The 27,170-nt window shown below is 46.5% G+C and overlaps 1 protein-coding gene across 8 annotated transcripts in view; it reads right to left on the reverse strand.

Moving 5' to 3' along the window:
* The window catches only part of Wdfy3 (WD repeat and FYVE domain containing 3), a 223,789-nt gene that overhangs the window by 25,665 nt on the left and 170,954 nt on the right, over window positions 1-27,170 (reverse strand). For 6 of the 8 annotated variants that reach the window (XM_060381034.1, XM_060381033.1, XM_060381032.1 and 3 more), the window contains 14 exons: window positions 26,093-26,192; window positions 24,466-24,626; window positions 22,812-23,041; window positions 21,646-21,755; window positions 19,708-19,890; window positions 18,613-18,770; window positions 17,686-17,763; window positions 17,196-17,423; window positions 11,641-11,694; window positions 9,613-9,781; window positions 6,318-6,481; window positions 3,521-3,669; window positions 1,777-1,897; window positions 1,219-1,304 (listed from right to left, as the gene is read on the reverse strand). In XM_060381034.1, the coding sequence (XP_060237017.1) occupies window positions 1,219-1,304; window positions 1,777-1,897; window positions 3,521-3,669; window positions 6,318-6,481; window positions 9,613-9,781; window positions 11,641-11,694; window positions 17,196-17,423; window positions 17,686-17,763; window positions 18,613-18,770; window positions 19,708-19,890; window positions 21,646-21,755; window positions 22,812-23,041; window positions 24,466-24,626; window positions 26,093-26,192 (1,991 nt within the window). The remainder of the gene's footprint in view (window positions 1-1,218; window positions 1,305-1,776; window positions 1,898-3,520; window positions 3,670-6,317; window positions 6,482-9,612; window positions 9,782-11,640; window positions 11,695-17,195; window positions 17,424-17,685; window positions 17,764-18,612; window positions 18,771-19,707; window positions 19,891-21,645; window positions 21,756-22,811; window positions 23,042-24,465; window positions 24,627-26,092; window positions 26,193-27,170) is intronic. The other 2 variants (XM_060381031.1, XM_060381030.1) reach the window with 1 other exon arrangement.

Below are 27,170 nucleotides of genomic sequence, written 5' to 3' on the forward strand. Positions count from 1 at the left end.
AAGGAGTTTGGCTCACCAGTCAGCCCAAGGACGGAATTTAAGGGCATCTCATGTCTATGCTCACAGACAATGCCTTCAGTCTCCTGTTATCTACAATTTTGGTTTCTGCCACTTAATTTACCTATGACCAACCAAAAAATATTTTTAAAAAAGTTTCAAAAAATGTTAAATGGAAAATTCTAGAAATAAGAAATTCTTAAGTTTTAAATAACTTTCCTTACAATATACTGACATGGTTGATTCCATTTATCTTATTGTTGTTAGTCTGTTGCTACGTTTTGTCATGGATGTACGATCAGGCTACAGAGGACTTAGAACTATCTGTGGGTCTCTGAGGACCATCTGGGCAGGTATCCGCCATGTACAAGAGGGACAGATGGTACTGCTCTGCAGTGACAGGGAGCATCACATGGGGTTGCTAGCTCTCCCTCATGGACATAACCACAAAACTGGTGACATGAGGATTGCCAGGGGCCACAGTATCCTACGAATAGAGTGAGGGTTCTCGCCTCTTCCTACTCCCGTATCTCACAGAAGCACCAAGCGCCGTGAGTGCGCATCACTGGTTTTCAGTGGTCACGCTACTTTTTCAACACCCAAGGCATTCCACGTTCCTTCTAGGGCAGGGAGGACTCTCCGGTGGATGCTGCTTCCAAGGGAACTCAGTTCTGGAGCCCCACAGCAAGGTACAGAGGAAGCTGGAGCACTCTGAACCCCAAGTGTTGTTTTTCAATTTTTATTTGATTTCTTATTATTGTGTATGTTCCCATGGGGGCACCTGTCACTGGCACGTGTGTGCAGCCTCGGGGGAAGCCCTGTGGGGCTGCTTCTCCCTACATCGCAGGTCCTGGAGATGAAGCAGTCACTGGGTTTTGATACCAAGGGCCTTTATCACTGAGCCATCTCTCCAGTCCACTAAAACATTACTTTTTAAGTGACGTTTTTATTCTCTTAGACTTTGTGTGAATTAGCCTTTGATTGTTCTCACTCTAAGTTACCAGAGGGAAGAAATGCTATTCAAGAAGGCAACTGGCCATTGTTCCAAAAGCTAGTTAGGGGACTCGTGTTTTCAGAATCCGGAAATGGATTGACTACTTCTGCAGAGACTCTGACCCACTGTCTGGACTCTGGATTTTAAATAACAAGCCGAACAGGACGGCAGCAGCCCCTCCCACCTCCTCCCACACCAGCACGTAAGGAATTCCTCATGAACAGGACCTTTGGTAGACTTTATTCCGAATTCCCTTTTGAAAAGCCAGGAGGTAATTCCGTCCATCCCCGGAGAAAACTTCAACAGCGATAGGCTGAAATGGTTAGAGAAAAAGCAGTAATGAAACAGATCACAAGAAACGCACTGTTTCACTGTGAATTTCTATGCTGTTGAATTTCTCGCCTGCAGAATATTTTAGACACATGAATCCCTGTATACTAAGGCATGCAATCAAACTTTTTCTTATTCTGCTCAAAATTAATCGTTAAAAACCAGAATGATAAATAGTAATTAAAAATTATGCTCTTGAAATGAAGCAGATGCCATTTTTTATATGAAAGGACAAATATGCTCTTGAAGAGTAGAGGGAGGGGTGCACATGAAAGGCAGCCCCCGAGTTCAGACTGTGATGAAGAAAACAGACACATTCTAAGATGCTGTGTGCCCCTGGGATCCGCATCTCCAGGGAGCAGTGAGGAGGCTGCAGTCTCCACAACATTAACCCATTTAAACGATATTTTTGGAACAAAAAAGGGGGTAAAACATTTAGTGCACCATCAACTCACCTGCAGGAGGTACCTCCTTTTATGGACCTCCTTGATGTCTTCATATGCAAAGATGCTGCATGTTCTCTTGAGCTGGCTGGGGCCCTGTCTGGCTCCTCGAGGGATGATTGGTTCATGCATACTATAAGGCGCCAAGAGAGAAAGGAAGCAAACAAAAGCGTGATTAGAATAATCAATTGGCTCCCGGTGAACAGGGAACCCCCTTTTGAAAATTATAATAAAAATTTTTACTTCCGTTAGGACCAGCCTTTCCACCAGCTGGCACAGGGTGTAAGCCAAGACCATAAACCCTAAAGACATTTTACTTCTTTCCAAATCAGAATAAAAAGACCTAAAGTATTTTAATATAGATCTAGCTTTGTACCAAGTGTCACAAAACATGGTTTTACTTCATTTCTCAAGAATCACAAATGTAATTAAAAGTTTTTCTATACCGAGTAAGGGCTCATGAAAGCCAAACTGTGGTCTGATGGGTGAAGAAAGTAATTATTCGCAGTATTCTGGGCATGAACTACAGAGGCCCAGTCTCATTAACAGTCGTTCAGTGTTAAAGGAAGAGACAAGAGCCCACGTGTGTCTTCTGACCACAGAGTGATCCATTATTCACAGCTATCCCATGGCTGGGAGAAGAAAGGAAGATGGAAAAGAACTCAGCTGGTCAGCCTGTGTGGGCTTCTCACTATGCTTCCAGGATGCTCAAAGGACAAGGGCTGTTCTTTCATTAAGAGTATTGCTCCTGAGTGCGTCCAGCTGTGTGCATACATCTAGGTGTGCAGAGGCAGGTGTGCCCATGCACACCTGTGTGCTGACACAGGCACAAGTGGAGGGCATCAGGTGTCCTGCTCCACCCGTCTCTGCCTCGTTCCTTTGAGGCAGGGTCTCCCACTAACGGTAGTAATTGCCCATCTTGGTCCCATAGCACTGGGATTAGAGGTGCCTGTGAGACCATGCTTTTGTTCTAAGAATGCTGGGATCTGAGCTCACGCTTTCACAATCATGTAGCAAGAGCCTTTACCCTCTCAGCCCTCTCTCCAGTCTCTGTATCAATAAGTCTATAAGATCAAAAGTGATCTTATACACTCAGAATGAACTTTTAAATGCATAGGTGTACTAGTTAGGGCTTCTGTTGTTGCTGTTTTGTTTTTCTGTCAACTTTCTATCCTAGCATCATCTGAGAAGATGGAATCTCAACCGTGAAAACACATCCATGAGATTGGTCCATATGCAAGTCCGTGGGGAATTTTTTAAATTAATGATTGATATTAGGGGGACCAGCCCACTGTAGGCGGTGCCATCCCCCATGCAGAATGTCCTAGGTTGTATAAGGGAGCTAGCCGAGTGAGTAAGCCAATAAGCAGCACTCTTTGGGTTACTGCTTCTGCTCCTGTTTGATTCCTGACCTGACTTCCCTCAATGAGGATTTTGACACAGGAATATAAGGCCAATTAGCCCTCACCCCCACAAATTGATTTACAGTTAGGCTGTTTTATCATAGCAAGAGAGAAACTAAAATAACATGTTAACAAAGATTGTACCTTGGTATATAATGCTAATAATGCAAAGACATAAAATGTAATTTTCACTTATGAACAAGCACTTTTTCTTTAGTGGAAATGACAGTATTGTCCTGAGGCAGACATCAAATGGGAGGTGACAGGACTCAGGATGCAGGCTTGGGATGAAAAGAAATGATGCAAATATATTTGCTGTCATCTACTTGGTGTCTCTTCATTCATTTACTTACTTTGGAGGTAGAGTTTCAATGTCTCTTATTTCCCTGGTCGCTGTCATGGTAAATCCATCGATCACATAAAAATGTTCTTTACCAAAAAGGAGGAGGCCCTCGCTGGTGTCCAGGCCCTGGACTCGAGCACAGCGGTACATGTGTTGGATCTACAAAGGAAGTCACAAATATTCTTTCCTGTAACTTTAAGAAGTTAACATGCTTAGCACCAAGTTGAGTTCAAGCAGGCACAGAAGCGGCTCACGCTCAATCCTGCGCACAGATGCCGCCAGTAACAAGGGACAGGCACTCACATCGTCCACTAAGCCCACACCCCACCTAGGACCCCACCTCCGAAGCCAGGCACGTCTCTGCTAGTCTGTAAGTGAGGAATAACTTAGCTGAGGTTCCTGCTCTCATGGAGGGCACAGACGTAAACCCTGGCAGAGTGGAGGTTTGAAGGGCGCATATGGAGAGATTAGGCTAGGCTAGCTGACACACTGCAAATGTTCCTCAGGGCTCGTGAGCCCCCGGAAAGTTCCTGGCTCGTGTGCAGGTTGGGCCAGGGGGTGTCCATATCTTGGGGCCTCTGCTTTCATTTGCTTGTTTCTAGGGTACACCATGGCTTCTTGTAAGGCTTATGTGAGATAAAGCATATGACCGCACTAGAACCGCTGGCTGTCTTCTCTTCTAGACTTCACTGTCCTCTCTGCAAACGCCTCCCGGAGCTTCTGCGGTGGCGTGTGACTTTCGCCCCCACCTGGCTCCCGACTCCTGGGCCAGACCGCACGGCCACTGTGAAAGCCCAGCTGTTTCCTCACACTACATCTCTCCAATTGAGTACTGTTTTATTTCCAAAAGGTTAATTCCAGGCGGACATTCCTTCTTGGTTCAACTCACTTCAACACAAGTCAAAGGGGGAAAAAATCAGCAACTAAATCAGAGTCAAACAAATGCCAAGTGATGTCCATTTGAATCTAATCCCTGCACCATTCAAATATAGGGAAAGGACAGGAGAAAATGTATTCAACAAAGGTTGAGAAATGAACAGAAAATATCAAGTTGGTTACTGGAGGTTAGGGGGATGGGATCAGAAAGGAGAGAAGGTTTCCCAAATGGCATGAAGGTTCATGTGGGGTGGAAGGTGGCTCTCAGTGACCACCTTGTGATAAAATATTGGTGAGGGGACGGATGTCTTTGTTAGCTTGACTGAATATTTCCATGATTATAGAAAGGAACAGCACAATGTAGCCTAAAGATGTATATAACTTCTTGTCAATTAGAACTACAATTTAAAGCATTAATACATTTTTCTCAAGTACCTAAGTATAAGTCAATTTCATGGCACACCTGAATCATTGAAGCCATAAAAGAGTGGGCCACTTGTAGAAAATTCAGATGTTTATTTGAACTTTCTGAAACATGGTCTGATGCATGCCAGGTTGGCCTCCAACTCCCTAGGTAGCCAAGGATGACCCTGAACTCAAAGGACTCCTCCAGAATGCCAGGATTACAGCCTTGCACTGGGGGCTGAACCCAGGACTGCCCGTGTGCTAAGCAGGGACTCTACAAAATGAGCTGTATCTCAAGGCACAGGTGTGTTTAAGTGTTCTCCCTGTGGTGCTGGGAATGAAACCCGAGGCTCCATGCACGTTAGATACCTACTCCACTACTGAGCTTCCTGACTTACGTTAAAGTAACTATGCAGTGTAAGTGGGAGGAAGAGGAGGACGGGAGGGAGGAAGAGACAGACTGCCATCAGAGGCACACACGCTTTCCGAGTGTTCAGATGCTAAAAGAACAGGGAGAGAGCAGCATTACAGTGATGATGCTTAACACCCAGGGCCACGGCAGCCTCCCTCTCCAGCACATCTTCTGGACGGATGCGCTTTCACAGTGACATGGCTTTCTTTCTTTTTATCATTTCATTCAGAATTACTCAGGGCACATATCTGAACAGCACTGTTTTAATTACACACCAGCTTCTCGTTACTACTTCTTAAAGTAGCTTAGATCTCCAGGGCTAATACAACAGGCAAAAAAGAAGGATGGTCTTTTGAGAAGGGTGATGTGCAAATTCATGGCACAGTAACCAACATACCTACCTACCTTCCTTCCTGTAGCCAATTACTACGCTACGGTCTGTGTGTTTATTATATGATTGCGTTGTGTAAGACAGTGGGATACAAGTAAGAAACAGCATCAAGAGGAAGAGGAGACACAGGAACAAATGACCACGGTAAACGGATGTGCTGACTCCTGATAGGCAGTCCACAAGCACACAGGGAGGGCGTCTAAACAAGGCTGAGCATGCGTGCAGGGGAGACAGGAAAATCTTGTGTGGGTTACAGACTTGTAGACACCGGAATTATTACTACCCTAGACACCCCTCCAGTGAAGGGGGGTGGGGGAGTTGTCAGGACAAACAGTGTGGATGTTCTTCATTACCCACGGTGGGTGGGTGCAGTGGGCGGCAACATGGATGCTGCAGCGGGTCCTCAGGCTATGAGGCACCACTGAGGAGGGCGAGGTGGGCAGGACAGAGGTGGCCGGCAGAAAAGGGAGGCCCGGTAGACAGAGTGAGGGGGAAGAGGGTTAAATGCGTGCTGGAGGGGAGAGTACTGATCAGCTAGGGAGATGCAGAAGGAAAAGGCACCCTGCTGGGATGGCTGGTGGCTGGTCTGTGGAGACATGGCCAGGGCTCTAAGGGGAACTGTGGTGTAACAGCGGGCCACACAGGAGAGGGACGAGGTGTCAGCTGTGAGCCCCGTGTCTGGTGGTGCTCCTTAAACACCTTACTCCCCAGAGGCGCACGCACCTTCTCTCCTTCCTCCAGCAGGCGCAGCAAAGTGGCATTGTCCGTCTTCTCCTCCTCCTCCATGGAGCCGCTCTCGGCAATCTGGTCTTGTAGCTGCTCCTGGGTCTCCTCATCTCCGCCATCAGGCGCAGAGCGAGAGCGCTTCAGGGGAGGCTTCACCAGGCCTGCGGCACACAGAGCAGCGGGGTCATGCGGGGCCAGCTTAGTGTCACAGAGTCAGCTATGGTTTAGGTGGCCTCCAGAGGCCCGCGTGCGAAAGCTTTCATCCTAGGCCTGGCACCAGGGGGAGGGGGTGTAACTTTTAGAGTGGGGCCTAGTGGGAAAAGCCAGGTCATTAGGACATGCACCCTTGAAACTGACATTTAGATCCCAGCCCCTTCCTATCTGTTCTGTGGGTGCCATGGCGCTTTGCTCTCCCACACGGCCCCTGCTTGTCTTGCTACAGACCTCAAAACAGCAGCTGCAACTGGCCACGGCCTGAGACCCAAACCCCTACTCTCTCTGACTTGTCACAGCAGCAAAGGGCTTACTCGCACACTTGCACACAGTCCCTTTTCTACTTCTGCAGTCAGAACTCTGAAGGGCACAGACGGGAAGCAGCGTTCGGAGGTCAGCGGCAAAGGTCAGCAGCAAAGGCTTCGGAAACAAACACTGCAGGGCCCTCTGCAAACCCCGGTTTTCTCCACTAGAGAACTGGGATGAGGATTCTGTCTACCGCAGAGGTTGGCTGGAGGGCTGAATGCACTGACGAATGTGAAGGGCCGGGACCACCATCACACAGTCAGTCCTCAGGGAAGGACAGGTTGTTTACAGATGAGTAGCACTGGGGAGGCGCCGTGAGTGGTGACACGTCACTGTCACACACGTAAGGACAGCCGCTACACTGTAACTCGCTCAGAGGGCTCATGGAGGCTGTGCCATGCCTCATTCAAAGGAATGATTCTTCATAAGTGAATAAAACTATCCAAACCATGGGTCATGAGGAACAGGCATAGAACTCTTTAATAACAGATCTCTACTCTGCAGATTAATTAAGGAAACACTTTCCTCCTTGTTCTTTGATAACTTTGTGAAATAAAGTGAATAAAAAACCAGCGAGATCCTAAAATATTAGACGTTCTCAACAATGGACTATAAACTAGACCTCAGTGTCTTCATATTCCTTAGCTGTGCCGTCAAAAGTGACAGTATGCTTGCTACCGACACTCCTCTAGCATTTGGCAAAGTGTAAGCTGACCGTGCTGAGAATCCTGTCCAGTGAACGTTAGAACCAGAGCCTCGTGGAGACACGACAAAGTGCGAGCCATCAGGAGAGACAGAGACCAGAGAAAAGGCCTCTAGCTGCATCAGTTTCAGGTTAACGAGCCCCAACCTCCAACTCTGTCAGATGTAAGATGCTGGATACAACAGTAACTCACTGGTGTTTGTAATCTGAGCTAATCCTAGAGATCAGAAAAATCAAGCTTGAGGAGTTATGTGCCAACAGCCTGGACCCAGGTCACCTGACTGCCTGTGGGCTAACCTTGGCTTAGTTGTAGGCACTGTGGCTTTACACCCTCTCCACTGCCCCGCTGTGTGAACAGACGTGGGGGGCTTTGGCCCGCACTCGGGTGGAATCACACTGATCTGTGTCAGGTCACTTCTGAATCGTCCAGTGAGGTCATCTCGGGGAGAACGCATGCCTTGTAATGGGAAAGGGGGCAAAACACTATCAGATGAGGTTTGTTGCTGACTCGGACATAAGCTGTTCGTTTCCACCCCGCTGGACGCGAGTATTGGTTTTCCTCTCTTCTAGTTAATTCTGAATGTTTTGCCTGCATGCATGTCTGTACGCCATGTGTGCCTGATGCCCACAGGGCGGGAGAGCTTTAGATACTTTGTAAGTGGACTTACAGATGTGTGTGAGTCACTGGGTGGGTTCTGGGACTCGAACCCAGGTCCTCTGGAGGAGCAGTCAGTGCCCTTAACTGCTCAGCCATCTCTCCAGGCCTGAAGTGTGGCTTTCAATTACTGACAATTTTAATTGTAAATTTTAATCTACTTGCTTTTAATGTTAAACTGTTAATTAAAAGTTCTTAATTTACACTTCAGGGATTAGTTTTAAAAAAATAGAAACATTTTTGAGTTTACAGTCATTCAGACACTTTAAGAAGTGAAAATAAGCTGGGTGTGGTGGCACAGGCCTGTAATCTAGCACTTTGGGGAGGCAGGCGGATCTCTATGAATTCAAGGCCAGTCTGGTCTACAAAGCGAGTCCAGGAAAGCCAAGGCTACACAGAGAAACCCTGTCTCGAAAACAAACAAAAAAAAAAAAACCCAAAAAATTAACAAAAGGATTAATGTATGTATTTGATACGGGTGAGGTCTTCAGTTGTGCTAGAAAGGAGCCAGCAGAATCGGGGAAAAGAAGGAATCTGAGGCTGGGGGGAGGGTGCAGCTGGTAAAGGGCCTGCCGGGCAAGCACGAGGGTCTACGAGACAGCACAGGCAAAGAAAGCTGGGTGCAACGCTGCATCCGTGCAAGCCAGTACTGGTGCGGCTGAGACAGGAGCCTTGCCAGGACTTGCTGGCCACTCAGCCTGGCAGAGCCAGTGAGAGCTTAGAGAACAAGGTGGGTGACCTTGGGCTTCCGTGTGCATGGGCGCACTCGTGCCCACGTGAACAGGCACACACCACACAAAAGGAAATAATCTTGCCTTTGACCCAAGAGATGTGCGGTCGTTAGAGAGAAATCGCTGCCTGTTGTATGACAGAGAAAAGCCGAGTGCCACCTGTGACCAGGAGCCAATGGCCAGTAAGAGCTAGGGAAAGGCTTTGCCATATCCAGCTCCGCACGTGCTGGGGGAAGGGCTAAGGCTGTGGGTAAACACAGAAGCAGGAGGCAGGGGCCTTTTCAGTTAAATCCATCCTCCAGAAGGCCAAATTTGAGTTGACTCCCCTCAGCTACACAAAGACTCCTAATTTTTACTGTTGGCTAATACACATGGATGACTTATCCAACAACTGTTTTAATTCTGTAATTATTCAGTTGCTTAGGATCAGGTTTCACTGAGTGTTCTGCCAAATACAAGAAAAACTTTATTGGGCCAATGACTATGAGACTGATACATACATCTCTAGGGGATAAAGGGACAGCCTCTTTAGTTCTCATTCATAAATCAGTCTTTAAGGTGTGCTGGTCAAGTATATGTAGACATGTTTATAGTTGGCCCTCTTGTTTGCTAATGCTCATATTTTCATACAAATCACATGGATGGAATGCTCTAAAATGACTTCAAGTAGAAGAGGAGGCTGACCTTTGACCTTGGCAATGGTGTCTTCTCCATGCTCTGGTTCTTGCTGGGTGGCTTCGCCCTCTGAACTCTCTACAATAGCATCCTGGACGATGGCTGGGTTGCCAGAGGCCAGGCGCATGTAGTACTCTTTACTGTCATAGCTTATAGCTCTCCTGTACCGTGCAGGCTTCTAAGAAATGACAAGGAAAAAATGACTCAGTTATTTCCAACAGCGACAATCCAAGCTCCTCAAGATTTCCTTGTGCTCCTATTGTTTAGGGGCTTTGTACAGACTAGATGAATATATACTAAACACAGACTTCCGGGTTATTAGTTTTGTTCTTCCCAAAGAGCAGCAGACGAGGTTTAACCAAATGACGTCTCTGGGTTACTGAGGTTCCCTGTCATTCTGGCTGACCTTATGGGGTGCTAGAGGAGAGCATGGCCACATGAGGGCCCAGCGGGCTGCAACAGGACTGTCCAGTCTGAGGAGAGTGAAGGGCGGGCACTCTCTCACTTGGAGCAATCTCAAGTCTGTACACGTTGGGAGCTTGCGGAGGAGAATAAGAACTGTGCTGTGCCTTTCCGTGGCCCTGTAAGTGGCCAACACCTGCCACTTCTGCAGCCTGACGCAGCACAGAAAACACATTCGGCACAAGATGGCACTCTCTGGCTGGCTTGCACAATGAGCTGGGCCCTCCCTTCTGCTCTGTCTAGTAACTGAAGGGTCTAATAAGGACAGACATAACTCAATTCTGATGAAGAAATGAGTAGCTAGAGACAAAAGGATGGACTCAGTGTTCTGGGTATAATAGCAGAGTTCTTTCACAGAATAATCTTTATTCTAAAATAGGTTTTCCAACTGATCTAAACTTGTTTTTCCTTCTCAAAACCATATAGAAGGAGAAAGTTCACGCCCCTAAAAATGTATGTGAATGTACACTGATAAAACTAGAATTACACTCAGGCTTTGAATTAATGATTCTCAAAACTGAGAAATCTGAAACATGCTTTAAGCCTCCTCTTCAGCATTTTTTTCCCTCCTTTGTTATGAGGAAGAAAACTCAATATTTTAAAAGCCCTATTTTTTCTTCACATTCTTAAAATTGATTTCCAACTAAAATGGAAGTGCCTGTGTGGGAGGGATACTCAGGCTGAAATTGAGCAGATCTCCAGCAAGGGATAGCCTCACTGAGACCACAGGGACTGTCCTTTTCAGTTTAGGTGTAAAGCCAGGGAGCCGAGACAAAGGAACTAACTGAGCGGGCTGTGCAGTATGTGGAGATGGAAAGAATAAAAAAGATGGCGAGCAATCCTCCAGGAGTGGGAGGTCCACCTGATGGGAAACCAACAAGGAAATGCACTGTTCCAAATCAAAGGAAGACAACAAACCTAGTACCTTCATGGTTGTTCTGTATGAAGCAAAATGATCATATTCAATTCAAAATCGTCATAATTTATTAAACAGAAGAAAAGTTTAGTCGCCTGCTAGGAGCAGGAAGCCGGGTAGTAACTAGAATATCACCTGCCAAAACTGCTAACATTTTATAAGGCGATGGCACAGTTACTGATGGGCAAGATCGTGGACCAAGAGGTGTAGATTTGGTTGCTGATTTTTTCCCGAAATGTGTTAAGGTACATTTCAGTATTCATATCGACAGTACTAAATCCTTTTTGGGAAACAAAAACAATGAAAAATGTATGCCAATTAAAAATTGCATTTAAAATAATTCAGCACTTAAAATAATTATATCATATTTCCAGGAGCTGAGGGTGCCCGGCTGCCCATCACTAACGTGCCTCATCAGTGGTTAGTTATGCGTGAAGCAGCCCAGGTGAGTGGGAGAGCCCCCCCTCGTTAGTGAACAGCACAGATCCCTGGGAGGAGCCGGAAGGACGACCTCTCAGCAGGAAGGACAGTACCCTTGCCATCCCAGCGAGCCCACACGGGAGTCAGTCAGTCTTTCGAGTTAGTCTGTCTGCCATCTACCGTGCACTAAGAAGAGAGCTGCGAGGAGCTGGCATTCTTTCATAGCAATGAGTGTTTACCTTCTGAGCAATGGCCTCATCGGGAGTCTCGGGCTGTCTACTTGGGGCCTCAGACTGAAACAGGGTATTAAGTATAGACACATCAGGGGAAAAAAGCATATAAAGATCACAAAAACAAAATTTTCTTGAGGACCCTAAGAAATGCAGAAGGTATACTCAATTCAAAGGGAATTAACATAGTCTGCTCAGCTAGTTACAGACGCCCATGTGCTCATTTTCTCTGTGACCAAAGACCAGAGTTTTAAGTATAATTTAAACATACTGAAAGTTTCAGTACCCTGAATTACACAGTAAAACAAACAAACAAACAAACAAACAAACAAATCACAAAACTTCAGCACTGCTGTTATGGATGACTATACAAGTGCTTTCAAAAAGAAAAACAAAAACAAAAACAAAGCAAAACTAAACATAAAAAGCTAGCAACAGAACCTCATTCTAGATAGTGTCCTCCACATTCCTGGCCCATCCCCAAATCTGTGCTGTAACAACTCATGAGATTTAAGCTGTTACCTGCACTGCCTCTTGACAAATAAAAACAGGGGTGACTGGCTGACGCTCATCCTGCCGCAGCAGCTCATGAACACAGTCCCTTCACAACTCTACAGACAGCAGCTGGGAAAAGCCAGCAGTGGAATGTGGATGGTATCAGCCCCAGCCAAAGCTTTTCTGAAAAGCACTTCAAGTTACACAACGGAATACTACTCAGCTTTTAAAAGCAAGGACACCATGACATCTGCAGGCAAATGGAAATGTCATTCTGAGTGAGGCAATCCAGACCCAGAAAGACACACATGGTATGTACTCACTTATAAGCAGATATTGGCCATATGATACAGGATAACCATACTACAATCCACAGATCTAAAGAAGCTAAATAACAAGGAGGTCCCTAGGGAGGATGCTTAATTCTCATTCAGAAGGGTAAACTGAATAGACACCGGAAGCTGCTGAACAGAGGAACAGGAAGGGATGTCCTCTGAAAGATTCCACCCACCAGGGGATTGAAGCAGATGCTGAGACTCACAGCCAAACTTTGGGCAGAGCACAGGGAGTCTACGGAAGAGTGGGGGGATAGAAAACCCAGAGGGACAGAGCTCCACAGGGAGACCAACAGAACCAAAAAAATTTGGGCCCAGGGGCACTTTGGAGACTGATGCACCAACCAACATATGGAGAGGGCCCAGGCCCCCTGCTTAGAAGTAGCTGATAGGCAGCTTAGTTTCCATGTAGGTTCCCGGGAGTAAGGGGAGCAGGGGCTGTCTCAGACATGGACTCTGTTGCCTGCTCTTTGATCACTTTCCCCTGGCGGGGCAGCCTGGGCAGGTAAGCCTTGGCAGGCCACAGCGGAAGACAATGCAGCCAGTCCTGATGAGACCTGATAGGCTAGGGTCAGATGGAAGGGGAGGGAAAGGGAAGAGAAGAGGGAGGAAGGGTGGGATTGAGAGGGGACAAGGGAGGGGACTACAGCTAGGATACAAAATGAATAAATTGTAATTAATAAAATATATTGACCCCGAATTAATAGAGAAGGTTTAACATTCAATCAATATTAAAATCAAAAACTATAAAATAGATGTGTAATAAATACAACATGTACCAATTACTAATTTTGAAACAAACTCCGAGTTTTCCTCCCTGTTTTTACTACAGAGCCCAGCCAGAAGATGAGCAGCACACAGCACACACGTGTGTACAAGTATGTGCTATGTTAGAATGGCTTGTATGTTTTAATAAAGAGTCCAGAATTGAATGGCAAACATGAACAGTATGATGACAAACTGGTATTATCACACTTCTCTTATACTTAGAAAATTATACTGAATTATTATTATAGTTATGGTCATACAGAAATCTATTTTTTTCAGTCAGAATTTCTAGAAAATAATTTTATACTTTTAAACTTTAATATGCAGCTGGGTCCTCAGCACACTGATATCTGCAAAGAACAGCAGGTTTATTTGAAGCTGTTAATTTGTAAAAAGAAGAAGCCTATACAGTTAAAACTAGTGCAGTATTTAAATGATGTATTTTGGAAAATACGACCTAGCTTAATTATTTAAACACTTTGTTTCTATGTGTGTGTGTGTGTGTGTGTGTGTGTGTGTGTGTGTGTGTGAGCCCAAGTGTGGTACCACACACATCACTGCACATAGGTGCAGGTCAGAGGACAACTAGCTACAGTTAGCTTTCTCTTCTGCCACAAAGACTCAGGTGTTGAACTGGGCCATCAGGTTTTTCGTTAAGCACCTTTACGTGCTGAGCCATCTTGCCAGCCCAGGATCTTACTTGGTAGCTTTAGGACTCAGGTTTTACCTCTTCACAGGACCTACACCGACTTGCTCACAGCAGCTAGGAGTAATACATAAACCATGCATTAACAGTGCCAATCAGGAGGGCTCCCTGCAGTATGAGAAACATCCCTCCTCTCCAGTCACTGTTCAGACAAGGGAGATTTTCAAGTGAGAGTCTGGTGTCTGTTTTATTTAACTAAGTTTTCTCAAGGCAGATAGGTAGATTTTTCAAACGAGAGCTCTAAATTTACCATATTAAATTTACTGAGTTTTCACAAGGCATTAATTATTTACGTTCTTTTGTTAGAATAATTTTAGTTGACAATCTTCCAAAGCTTTCAAGTCTGTGGCATATGAACCACCAAAATACATTTTACATTCTATAAACAAACTTCAAAATTATCCACAAATAAAGTTCAAAAGTTGGACAAACAGCTAACCCATTTATAAATATGGTCTTCTGTGTTATCAAGGCTTAAGATATATCTGGGCGGGGGCTGGAGAAATGAGCCAACTTCTATTCCTCACCCTAAAGGTGGCTACGTGCCACGACTATGGTTTCAGGGAATCTGCTGCCCCCTTCCAACCTCCTGAGACAGCAGGCACACATGACAAACACATGTGGGAAAACACAAATTCACCTGACATCTCGGCACTTGGGAAGTGCAGGCAGGACGATCAGCATCAGCCAGGGGTCTCTGAGACCCTGGCTCCACCTACCTCCCCCCAAAACAGCCTCCTAGACCCCTCCTCAAAGGTTTAATAAACAAAAGTTTACTAAACGACAGAAAGAATGGCTAATTCAATTTCTAACGGAAAGATCTGAAAAAGGACTAGCCTTTTAACCTTCACTGTATTCTTCACCTTCTGCAATGGGTAAAGAAAGCGTCAGTCAGAAATGACATACAAGGTACAGATCAACTTGTTGGCCCTCGCTCCGACGAAGCCGTTTCTGCTGGTCAACAGCCGTCAGAAGCTGTCTCCTGCCCGATGCAAATGTCCGGCTGTATTTTATAGGTTGGGTAGCAATGAGTTTAGGAAATTGAAAGAAAGAAGAGTCAAGTGACCTCTAATTCTAAAGACTTAACATGGCTGAGGGACACAGGGGGACACCCTGGGGATACCAAGCTTAAGCTCCCGCAGAGCACGCTTCCTGTGGCTCCCTTAAAAACCCCATCCCATGATGTCATATTTACATGTCATGGCCCCTCTTAGAGGAAAGGCTCGCCTATACTATGTTCACTTCAGGACCCAGAAAACTGGATAGTTTTAAAACTTATTAAGTTAGCATGTAAAATAATGGACTTCGTTATAGATACACACACACATACACATGTATGCACTCACTCATACTTTGTTCTTCACACACATAAACTGACTTCCCTCATACATCCTTTTAGAAAATCCCACCAACTCAGGTTAACTTCTGACTGGACACGCTTTGTGCAGCACGTGACGAGCTCTGTGCTCTGCCACCGTCCCCCTGCTCCCACCCACTTCTTCCCTCTATGTACATGTATCAACACTCCCCACCCGCCTCGTATCTCCTAATAAGTAACCTGTCTGTCAGAAACCGAGCACCGTATGGCGCATTCGTGTGGGAATTGCTTGTTCGGCTCTCACAGGCTGGTGCGCTCCTGCGCTTGGGTAAAATGCTGATGACACAGAGGGTTTAGGTATGAACCCTGAATAGCCTTCCCCTGATACTCAAGTTTTCATATAAATTAATAAGATTGCTCAAAGAACAATAAAGGAATAAGTACAGTAAAATGTATTACAGTTACGGTAAGAAATGACTCACAGGGTATGTCTCGCTTAGAGTAAACTCCCGAATTGGTTACCCGTATTTCCCAGAGTGTATTTACTCTACAGCCTAAATCTTTATTAATTTTGTTGCTATTCAATCTCCTTCGTGTGTACGTGTATTCTGACTGTCTCCCTCTCCCACCCTCGCTCATCTCCCTTCCTTACCCCTGCCTGTCCTTTCCCCAGGTTTTTGGCTTTTGGGTGTTTTGTGACCCATTTAATTTAACCAGGGAATGTCAGCTTTTCTGAAAGGGTTCAAGCTAAATGAATGTGCACTTAAACATTTTATCAAGTTGCCACGGGCGTAACCCCTTAAGGAATGATCGGAAAAAAGAGCCAAAAAATTAAAGATCACGTCTCTGCTCTCACAAAAGGTGCTAGAAAAGCTTGCAAAATATGGGGTCACTCTGTTTGCAAGATGCCCATATTTGAAGGCACACCGCTTTGGGACACAGAAAGGGCAGCACGGTGGGACTGGCAGCTTTGAGAAAGCAGGCTCAGAGGGGCTATTTTCAATAATCGTGATGGTTATTAGAGTCTAAGATCCACATTCTCTTAAGACTACTGTAAATTGACAAATTCTGACCATATATGTTTAGGAGGTAAAAAGTGACACTGTACATACACTGTAAAACTTGAGGTGATTAAATTAATAAAGCTAACACATTGCTTCCCCTGTTGTCATTTTGTAAGGAGCACATGAAATTCCCACCAGTTCTGGAACACACAACACGTGACCACTCTAGTCACACTGCTCTGCAGCAGTCTGCGTCCAGCCAGAGCCGGGTCACACCCTGCCCCCCCCCCAGGTAGCACTCTGCCCCTGCTGCTGAGCGTGTCTGCCTTCGATGCCACCCTAAGGGAAACTGTGGAACCCCTCTCTCTGCATCACCCTCACGTCTCTCGGCATGCCTCCAAATCCATTCAGGTGTTAACAGAGGAGAGCATTTCCTTCTTGTTACAATCTGAAGAGTGCTCATCTGCACACGAGCTACACTTTCTGTTTATCTGTAAATGGACACCCCGGCTGACGTTAAGGCCTCCGACCTAGGCAGCATTAGAACAGGGGGTGAAACCACAGAGTACAGGATGGAAGGAGCCAGGACTCCTGCACAGAAGACAGAGGTGCTGGGTACTTAAACTGCGGCAGACACTAAGACTCAAAATACTCAACTGACAAAATTCTCCTAACGGCCTGCACGGTGGAACCCATTTTCCAATTTTAAACAAGCAAGTGTGGAAACCCAAAGAGTCCTGTAACTTGCAACGTGGGAGCATGAGGCATCAGACCCGAGCAGTGGGGCCCAGAGTCTGTCCTACCCCCCTCACGGTGACGTCACTAGTTACAGGACACAGCCCTACAGTGACAGTTTCCCCGGAACAGGGAAGCAGCCGCTGAGGAAAGTGAGTGGAGGAAGGCCTGGAAAGGGCACACCCGGGCTGAGGAGCACTCACCGCCACGTTGGTTTCCTGCTCGGTTTCCGGCACGTAAGGATAGTGGTTGTAGAACATGTCGTTGCGCACCATCTTCTTCCTCATCCTGCAGGGCCCCTCAGTCATCTCCAGCATCCACTTGTCTAGGTGCGAGCCGATGGGGGGACCCCACAGGCCTCGCTCCCGCAGCAGCTCACCCTCGATCTGGCACCATTCCTCAGTCACGTACTTGAGAGCGTTCTGCTGACGCTGGAGGGACAGAGGCCAGGTTGGGTCCCCAGCAGATAAAATAACACAGATAACTTGAGGTTGCCACCGGGGGACAACTTCAACTCTGGGCATTTCAGCGAATATTACACATCGTTATTGTATTTACAGCTTAAGGAAAGAAGGCCAACGGGTTCGTGAGAAGTGGGGTCTGCTGTGCCCCGAGAATGTGACATTTAAGACAGACGGCAGACCCTGCTCACGAGGACGCACGACGCACCGCCACCGCCCCGGCGATGCTCACCTCCTGGTACTCCTTGTACTGGGTGTCCACGAGGTCCCGCACGACGGCAATGTGTGTGAACATCCACTGGGAGATCTCCTGACAAACCACGAGAAAAAGAGCCTTAGAGCTTTCCCAAGTCTTTCTCTCAATTTCTCCAAATGTGCTACTACGGAAAACAAAAGCAGAGATGCTAAAGGATGAGCTGCCTAAGATGGGGCCTCTGGGGCGGCCACGGGGCTGCAGGGCCCCGCCCCGGCATCATTCATAGCTCTGGCCTGTGGGGTGCTGTCCTCAGGAGAGGCTTCGGCCGCAGAGGGGGGCAGCAGGGCCACAGAGCCAGTGTGTGGCTAGACTGGGGCCTCGCAGGCCCTGTGGAGGCCGCTATGCTCTTCAGCCCAGCAGGGTGAAGCACACGACAGGATGACACTTCCCTGCACTTTTCCACAGGCCTGGACTCTCAGGGCACTCCCTAAGCCTCTTCCTGCACACTGGACCCCACCTCAGAGGTTGTGGGGCCCAACACATGCCGGGCACACACGGCTCTTTCACACACCTTTCACACAGCCCCTGGCTGGAGGGTCCTGAAGCGTGAGGATGAAAGGCTAACAGAGGAGGTGGGTAGGATTTAAGACAATCAATCACAGGTATTTACAACTACTTTGTTATCGCCTTGTAATTTCTGTAATCATCAGTAAGAGTATTATCAAAGCCAGGGAAACTGCAAAAACATTAATGGTCTACTGGTCTCTGACTGCCATTTGGTCCAGTTATGAGATGGATGTACATGCCTGGGACCACGGGCATTTTACAAAATGAAGGACCTCTGGGGCTCGTCCCCTGCCCACGCTAGGACTTCCTTCTTGTGGGTGTTAGCAGTATTGCATGAAGCCCTGGACCTGGGAGCTGCAGGTCCTAAAGGCAGGAGGCGCGAAGCCCAGTGTGTACCTGGGTGGAAGGACTGTGCTTGTGAAGGCCACTTTCCTTCCGATTCCTTCTTGATCCCGTTAGCTTGGAAAGGCCGAAGCCGCTGCTGACCCGGGACAGCTTGGACTGTGTGGTAGGCACCAAGGCTTCTCCTCGGCTTATGCATTTCTTTTCGTGGGCTGTAAGTTTAACATTAGGCAACCGTGAGCGTATCTGTTAATTAGCCTTTTCCTAGCTTCGTGTTACAGTGACAGATCGTGACCCTCCACCTACCACCCACGATTCCCTTCCTGTGGCTGCAGCTCTTAGTGGTCAGCGACAGTTTGCAAATATGGCTGCAGTGCAACAAGTTACAGGCCTGTCGCTGTTCTGTTTTACCAGTTGCTGTTTCCTTCTGTCATTGTGCCCACGGAAATGAACCTCTGCGGGCTTGTAGGTATGGAAAACACATCGCAGTGTAGAGCCCAGGGCTCCCTGTGCCTTCCCTGTGCCTGGAGCAGCTCTGGGGCTGAATCACCCACAGGAGGATTACCAGAAGTCGCTCACTTCAGAGACGCATTTCCTCCAGGCACGGCAGGCTGACTTACTGCTGCTCCTGCTTAAGGGTGTGTGCTTGAGAATTAGTGTGCTAGCCGGACTTTTGCTTGGTTGGTTGTGATGTCCCTTTCCTCTCCTAATATGAAAATTTATTGAAACTGGAATAGGTCTCTATGCTAACGATTCACAATCGGTCGTCTCAAAACATGTGTGGAGAATGTGCTGGATCACACAATGTTTTAGATTTTAAGAAAGCTCTGAACACACACTGTTCACGGAAGCACCGAGGCTCCATGGAAGTATATCATCATACAGCACTGTAACATCACCACAGCAAAACGAACGCGTGACTGTACCTAATATGATAAAAGCAGCTACCAGGGCAGTTTTAATAAGAAAACTGTGTTTTAAGGTTTCTAAAATCTCAGTGCTGAAGGATAAACTCGGAGACAGCGGCCTCGGCAGCAATGTGTCATTCTCTAAAGTCACAGGCGGCCAGTGCAGGGCCTTATGACCAAGGTGGGGCAGTCTACAGAGCAGCCAGGGGCAGAAGCCGAGGCATGTCCGGGGTCTTCTTACCCAAATGATTCTGCCAGCATTTCAGCCCGGCCTCTTCGATGAGCGGCCGTGCCATGGCTATGTCCACGTGGCCCCTGTCGTTCACCGGCAGGCTGACTTTGAACAGCTCCTCCAGGACTTGCTTCTTACTGTGGATCAGCTCCGTCCACACTCTGTTGACAGCTTTAATGAGAAGCTGACGCCCTTGAGAATGAAAAGACAGAAGAGAATCCAGAGGGACCGCAAAGACAGTTCTTGTCTCATGCTGTCCGTCTAGGAACTTGAACTATTATATTTAATTGTAAAACAAAAATTTACAATTAGATTATATATTCAGTGCAATGAAAAGAGGGATTTAATTTAGGTAAGTCAAAGTCAAGTTTTGCTTATGTGGAAAATAGTAAAGAAAAAAACCCGTACATTCAAGAGTAAATGCTGTAGTCTTCATTTAGAAACTAGAAAATTGTGTTTATCTACTTCCGGATAAAAATTGCTATCTCAGACTATCATTTATTCCCAACTGAATCCAGGATCCCAGAGGAGCTATGCAAATGCTCTGCCAATGGGCTCTATTCTCAGGCCCAAAGCATTTTTCACTTTGTCACAGGCATCCCACCCACTCTTCTCTCACCTCATTTTAAGATCTCTCTCTGCTCTCTCATGGTGACCTCCCTATCTCTCCTGGTCTCTCTTTAAAGCTAGATTCCACGTTTGATAATAAACAGGTAGGCTCTCTCTGAGTCTGGCTTATTTCACTTAACAGTGATTTTTAGTACCAACTTTTTTGATTGTTTGTGCAAATGGCAGGATTTCATTGTGTCTATGTGTACATTTTCTTTTCTAGGCTGGTTCTATTTCCTGGCTACCATGAGTAGCTGAATGGCACGGACATAAACATGGATATGAACATATCTCTATGTTAGGCTGACCTAGTATACAGCCTATTTTGAGATAGGGCTTCACTATGCTGCCCTAGATGCTGGCCTTGAACTTGAAGACACCCGCCTGCTTCTGCCTCCTGCGTGCTGGTATTAAAGGTGTGTTCCACCACAGTTGGCTTCTTTTCTTAGTCTTTTGAGGAACCTCCACACTCATTCCCATGTGGCTGCTTTAGTTTATACCCCGACCAACAGCAGCTCGCCCATCCATCCTTAGCAAGCCTCAGAGTCCCCAGAAGGCCTGTGATAGATTGCCAGCCATGGGCCCTGGAGACTGACTGAACAGAGCAGGCGGCTCCACAATCCCCAGTGTCCCAAGCTGAGGCTCACCTCAGGGACAAAGCTTCTAGACTGCTGGAGTGGAGTGAGCCTCAGTCTGGGGACCAAGACATCTCGAGAAACGAATCAAAGTGAGAATGAGTCCTGGACTGTTCCAGGGAGGACTACCCCATAGTATTGCTGGGAGATACACACTACATAGTGATCTCAGCTTGGACCTGGGAACACATGAAGTAAGAAACCAATCTACAGGAAGGCTTCCATACATCTTGTTTACCGAACAGGGAAAGATGAGATTCTAAGAAAGAGAGTAAGATGTGGGAGCCTGCGGTAGGAGCACCGCTGCCATCTCAAGGCTAGGTTGGGATACATAATGAGTTCAAGGTCAGCCTAGGCATGTAGTGAAACCCTGTCTCAAAAGGTAAGCAAAAGGATCAGATGATACCACTGACGACCTCTCTCAGTAGACACCCGTCTCTAACGGGTGTGCTGGTACAAGCATCTGGCAGTCCTTCCCAACAGTGGCATGTAGTATCTGCAGCCCAGTGCCACCAAGGTTCATAAGAAGGCTCGAGGTTAGCACCATGGGGCTTAGCGTTTTGCCCATCTTGGCACTGGAAGACAGTTTGTGTGCAGGCTGGTACGTGTACAGGTTGGTTGCGTGTGTAGTTTTTGAAGCCAATGTTGTTCTAAAAACCGGAAATGCACAAGAGCACACGCACAGCCAGGGAGGGAAGCTTACCTTCGCTGATGTCCTGGCTGTAGCCTCCGTCTGGCTCAATGTCTGAGGGAATCATGATGTGCCACGTGGTCATGCGCGCTTCTGCTTCCAGCCCGAAGCCTTCCACGTTGCTGAAACAAAGTAGATCCCACTGTCTGAGGGATGCTAGAGCTGGAAGCTATAATTACGGTGAATCACTCTGCAGACACATGTAAGCACTGGCCCCGTCACGGCATTCCATCATGGGCAGACAGACACTTAGCAGATGCAAAAATAGGACTCCCGATTTACCACAGAGGTGCCATTTTTAAGGGGTGATCTCACAGGTGCGCTTAGCCGCATACGGCTAAAGCAGTTTCTAGGGATCAAGACTGTTGTGTTAACACTAAAGGCGCTGTTAGATCAGTGCCAACATATTATCTTAAGGTCACAGAAAGGTCACTTCCCTAAGAACACTGCTTGTATGCCTGTGTCCCCTCCAATCTTTGGCTCTCCCCTTCTTTCTTTCAGGAGCACTGAGGCATCTGTGGCTGCCCTAAAGAGCAGCCCTGAAGATAACTACACATGCCTCGTCTATTCTCGCCACAACAGTGGAAGGCCAACACAAAAGGAACCCAAAGGGATTTCTGTAGGCGCTTTGTCTCACTTGCTGTGGAAATCATTTGTTTCTTTATTTCAATCTTGCTGGTCTTTTGCTTGTACATGATGATTTCTGGTTTTGTGAATTTTTTATGGGCTTTGTTTGTGCACACGTGTGCCTATTTTTGTATTTCACTCTGTTTTCTTTTAATTCTGGTTTGGTTTTATGTTGGCCTGTTTGTTTTCTAAAGAGAGAATAAGAGAAAGGGTGGGTAGCTGGATCAGTGGGGAGAATCTGGGAGGAGTTCAAAGAGGAAACCATCATAAGAATTATTGCATAAAAACAGTTTTTTCAATGAAAAAGCAAATTTCTTTTTATAATTTGATGAATGACATATGATGATTCTGAACAAATTTAAAGATGTAAGAGTAAGCAAAAAGAAAATCCTCATTATTTCTGCTAAAACGCAACACTTGCCCTGTATCCTTTTCATAAAGCAGTAAACCAAACTAATTAAAAGCCACAAGGGCTACCCTTGCCACAAAAGATAGCAGTTCACATGGGACGCTATCAAAGACAAAAGGACAAATGGACCTGAGCGAATTACCTTCCAACATGTAGATTAATCAGGCAGTGAGCAAGACAGCTAATGAATTCTTGGTCATGGTTCCCAGGTCCCAAGATTAAGTTCCGGTTTACAGTAAGAACCCTGAGAGAGTCAAGGAGAGCTACTTGCTGAGGGACAGTTTTGTGTGCCCGTGAGAACTGGTACAGGATGGTCCTATTGAGGCAGTGATAAACGGCATCCAGCGACAATCCCTGCGATCTTCTCTTTGACTGAAGAAAAAAAAAAAAAAAAAAAAAAAAAAGGAAGATACGTTTTAGGTAGAGGACAGAGGACAAAAATATAAACCCCGCTGTCATTCACAAGCATACTTGGATCAGCCATTATGCAACAGGTGTCATGCTAAGTCCTTGGAATGCTGAGCTGAAAAACACTGGGCTCTTGCTTTTATGGATTCAGAACGCAGGAGACACAAATGCAACCTAAAAATGAAGCGTCCTGTGCAAACAGCCCCGTGAGGAGAGTCCACGTTGTGTTGCTATGGTCCCCTGGGAAGAAGCCATACCACCCTCTTTAAGATGAGCCGTCACTGTGCCAACTGCAGAGCTGACCGGAACATTAGCGAGGCTGTCCTGGCGCTCGACTCCATGCCTCACCTAAGAGCTGTTCTGTTCGGCTTAACGAGAACTGCACGGCTTCAGAGGGGGCGGAACACCCTGTCAGATACCAACACAGCACAGCACAGGGCGAGTGGTGCAGTCTGGCACAGAGATGAGAATTCTTCTCATTTACTTTTTACACCTTCAAATCTGTTCGTAATCACCATACCTCATTCATGTAATTGTAAAAGGAAATTTGCTTTTTTAATTAAATATTTTTCTTCATCCTACAGATTCTGATCTCAGTTTTCTTCCCAATCACTCCCATATTCTCCCCACCCACTAAAATCCACATCCTTCCCCTCCTTCCTTCCTACCTTCCCTCCTTTCTTCCTACCTGCTCTTTTCTTCCCTTCCTTCCTTCCTTCCTTCCTTCCTTCCTTCCTCCCTCCCTCCCTCCCTCCCTTCCTCTTTTGGAAACAAATGGACAAACAAATAAACAACAAAAACATACCAGAACAAAACAAAACAGAACACAAGAAACACACACTGCACATACACTTGTGCACGCGCACACACATGAACACACAAACAGACAAAACCCATGAAAACAAAAAACCGGACGCCATAACGAACAGGAAAGTGTTTCCCACTTTTCTACATTATAAAGTAAGATCAGTCATGTGTGCCACGTGCTCCTCGGTCAAGCATGCTTGGGGAACATGGATCCTCAAAGGATGGGCGACAGTAAGCTATGCTGCTCAGCTGAGGGCCCTTCCTCAGCATGGATGCCCGTGCCCCGCACGCAGTCTTCGTACAGTGACACAGCATGAAAGCTTCTCTGGAGGTAGTAGCTGAGGTGTTTAAGTGTGCCTGGGTGGGAAGGGTCAGCAGGAGAACGCCGGGCACCTTTGTAAGGAGGGCACCAGCACTGGCACCGTAAGGAGGAGTCAAAGTTTGCATTTTTAATTCACTTTTTTACAAAGTTTGGGTATATAAAATGTTAATAGTCATTATCTTCCAATAACTTGACACCACAAGGAAAGGTTTATCAGGCGAAAACATGAAGGCCACAGTTAATAGTGATGACTGATTACCTGTGCAATGAGTTGAATTATAAAATCTATAAGAAGTTTAGATTCTTTGTTGAACATGCCTTGCCAAAGCTTGTCCACCACACGTTGTGTGAAGTAAAACACATTGTTCACCAACACCTGATAGCTTCCTCCACTGGTAATAGGCAGAGACGCATCTTCCCCTAAACCCCAGCAGGAGGAAACAAGATAGAAGAAAGTTGAAATCCACTGTCACAGGACCTCAACCACACAGGCTAAGGCGAGGTGAGTGTGCCCACAGACCTTACGAAACACAACCACATGCTCTTAGGGACTATTTTAAGAAAATGATGTGCACCGCCAGAAATCCGGATAAACACTAGAAAGAATGTTTTTACCAGGTGGAAAGCTTTGTGGGCTCTAAGTCCAAACAAAGACTCTGACTCGGAAAGTCAGCCTGTGGGAAGCAAACAGTTCTTCAGCGACAACCGTCAGCCACAGCCCATCTCCACCCAATAAAGAGTCCAACTAAAGAAGGACTGTGTGAACAATGCGTGGGAAAGCAGGCCCCCAAACGAAACTCTGTGCCTCTCACCCCACGGCAACACGGGCTTTAGATTAGGAAAGCGGGTGACACGGAGGAGATTCAGCCACGCGACACGGAGAGCCGTGACCAGCAGGGCAGCCTCTCCTAACCAGGTGACCCCAGTGGCCCCCGTGGGCCTCAATGAACACACTGGCTCGACCATCCCTCCTCATCCCACTGTACTGTCTGCAGCCTCCACAGCTCAGCTCACTACTAAGGAGCCTTCCTTCTGTGTCTTTATGTGTACAAAGGACCTCAGTGGCTATACACATTCTTATATGTACAAAAATGTGACCTGATGTCCAGTTTTGAAAATTCAGTTATGTAGTAGGACAATATCGGAGATTACTTCTGGCCAGTTACTTTGCAAAGAATACTATTTTACCAGCAAAGACGTTCTATGATTCATATGATCATTCAAGAGTAGTATAGAAAAGTAAATTGTTGACACTTTTTGCGGAGGGTCTCACTGGGTAGCCCAGGCTGTCCTGAAATCTGCAATCCTGGTGTGGCTTCTGGAGTCATGCCTGAATGACAGATAGGCAACACTATTCCTGGCCTTGAAGCAATGTCTTTTCTTCATTTAGCGATTTCATGTTGATTGACACAAGCGATGTCTCTACTGTACATGTCTCCAGTGTTATTTACATTCGTACTGCAACCCAATACAACCGCTTTAAAAGGGAATACAGTCCAGCACACTTTGACTTGCCAAAACACATTCCGAGGAACAGCATGCACATGGCTAAAATTCCACTACCCAAGACACACACATACTGTACATGCTTGTGGTTCCTGAGTAAGAATGCTTACAGCACTCTTATTTGGAGTTGTCTCTAACTGGAAACTTCCACACATCTATCAACAATAATATGAATAAACTTATGTCCAGGTGACAAAACACTATATGATGACAACAACAAAGTGCTGTGTGCAAAACCATGATTGTATCATCTCAAACATTAAAAGAAAACATTAACTATAAGAGGCCAGACTAAAACGAAAGAAGGCAGGAGAACTTGGAGCTTAGAGAGAGGAAAGTGGGAAATACAAGCACTTCAAAAAAATTAAACACAGAATTACCCAACAACACATCAGCTGCAAGCAAATGGTCCATCACGCTGTCCAAAATGTGCGTCTGGAATTCCTTCTGCTGAGTTCTTGTAGATCTTTCAGGGGAAGCCTGTACGTGAAAGCACACACACACAGCAGAATCAGAAAGAGACTACACAAAGATGGGTCCCGGCACAGTTACATGGTCAGGAAGATGGAAACAGCCTATCCCAGCACACTGAAGGCAAACGGCACAAGAGAGACTGTGCGCACAGAGCCATGCTCCCATTTTCCAAACCACAGAATTAAAACAGTACACAGAAAAACCTACATCTCTGAAATTATTACATATCCTGGCCCTGAACATAATATGTGAGAAATATCTATTTTACCACTGTACCTCATTTCAGCAGTTTACAAGGGAAGGCACATAAAATAAGCCATAAAGACGTTAAAGTAAATGTAAAAACTCAAGAAATACAGCAGCCAAGAGTCCCCAATGGGGAAGATGTATTTAAACAAGAAATTAATTAGGCCTACATTTCAGTGCTAAGCTTCCTGTACATTAGGAGGGAGGAAACTATGGCTTATGCCTTTTCCTATCTGTGGACGGAAGCACCACGGTTTGCTGGAGCAAATACCTTGTGGCTGACATTTCCGATGGACTTTTGTGGAGTACTTATCTTGGGCGAAAGCTTAGGACACAGTTGATCTACACTCTGACAGCTGTTTCTGTTGGTCGCAAGTGGCGGGGGAAGGTAGTCCAGGTACCTAAGTTTACATAGCCTGGCAAATGGCAAGGCACCAAGGATCCTTCTGTTATCCTTTTGAGATGCCAGGCCTTCGACACAGACCCAACTGTCACGGCACTCTTGTGTGTGCAGGTGACGAGTACTGTTTGTTGGTGCTCTGCAGGCACAGAGGAAAACACAGCCCCGAGATTTTTTTCTAAACATCTTATCTGTTCCTCGTAGCTTGCTCAGCTCGTTTTCCTATATAACCCAGGACCACCTGTCCAGGGGTGGCACAGCCCACCATGAGCTAGCTTGGCACATTAAGACAAAGACCCACAGGCTTTCTCACAGGCCAGCCTGTAGGGGCACTTCCT

The sequence above is a fragment of the Meriones unguiculatus genome, chromosome 3 (assembly GCF_030254825.1).
Source record: "Meriones unguiculatus strain TT.TT164.6M chromosome 3, Bangor_MerUng_6.1, whole genome shotgun sequence".
In the NCBI taxonomy this organism is placed as follows: domain Eukaryota; kingdom Metazoa; phylum Chordata; class Mammalia; order Rodentia; family Muridae; genus Meriones; species Meriones unguiculatus.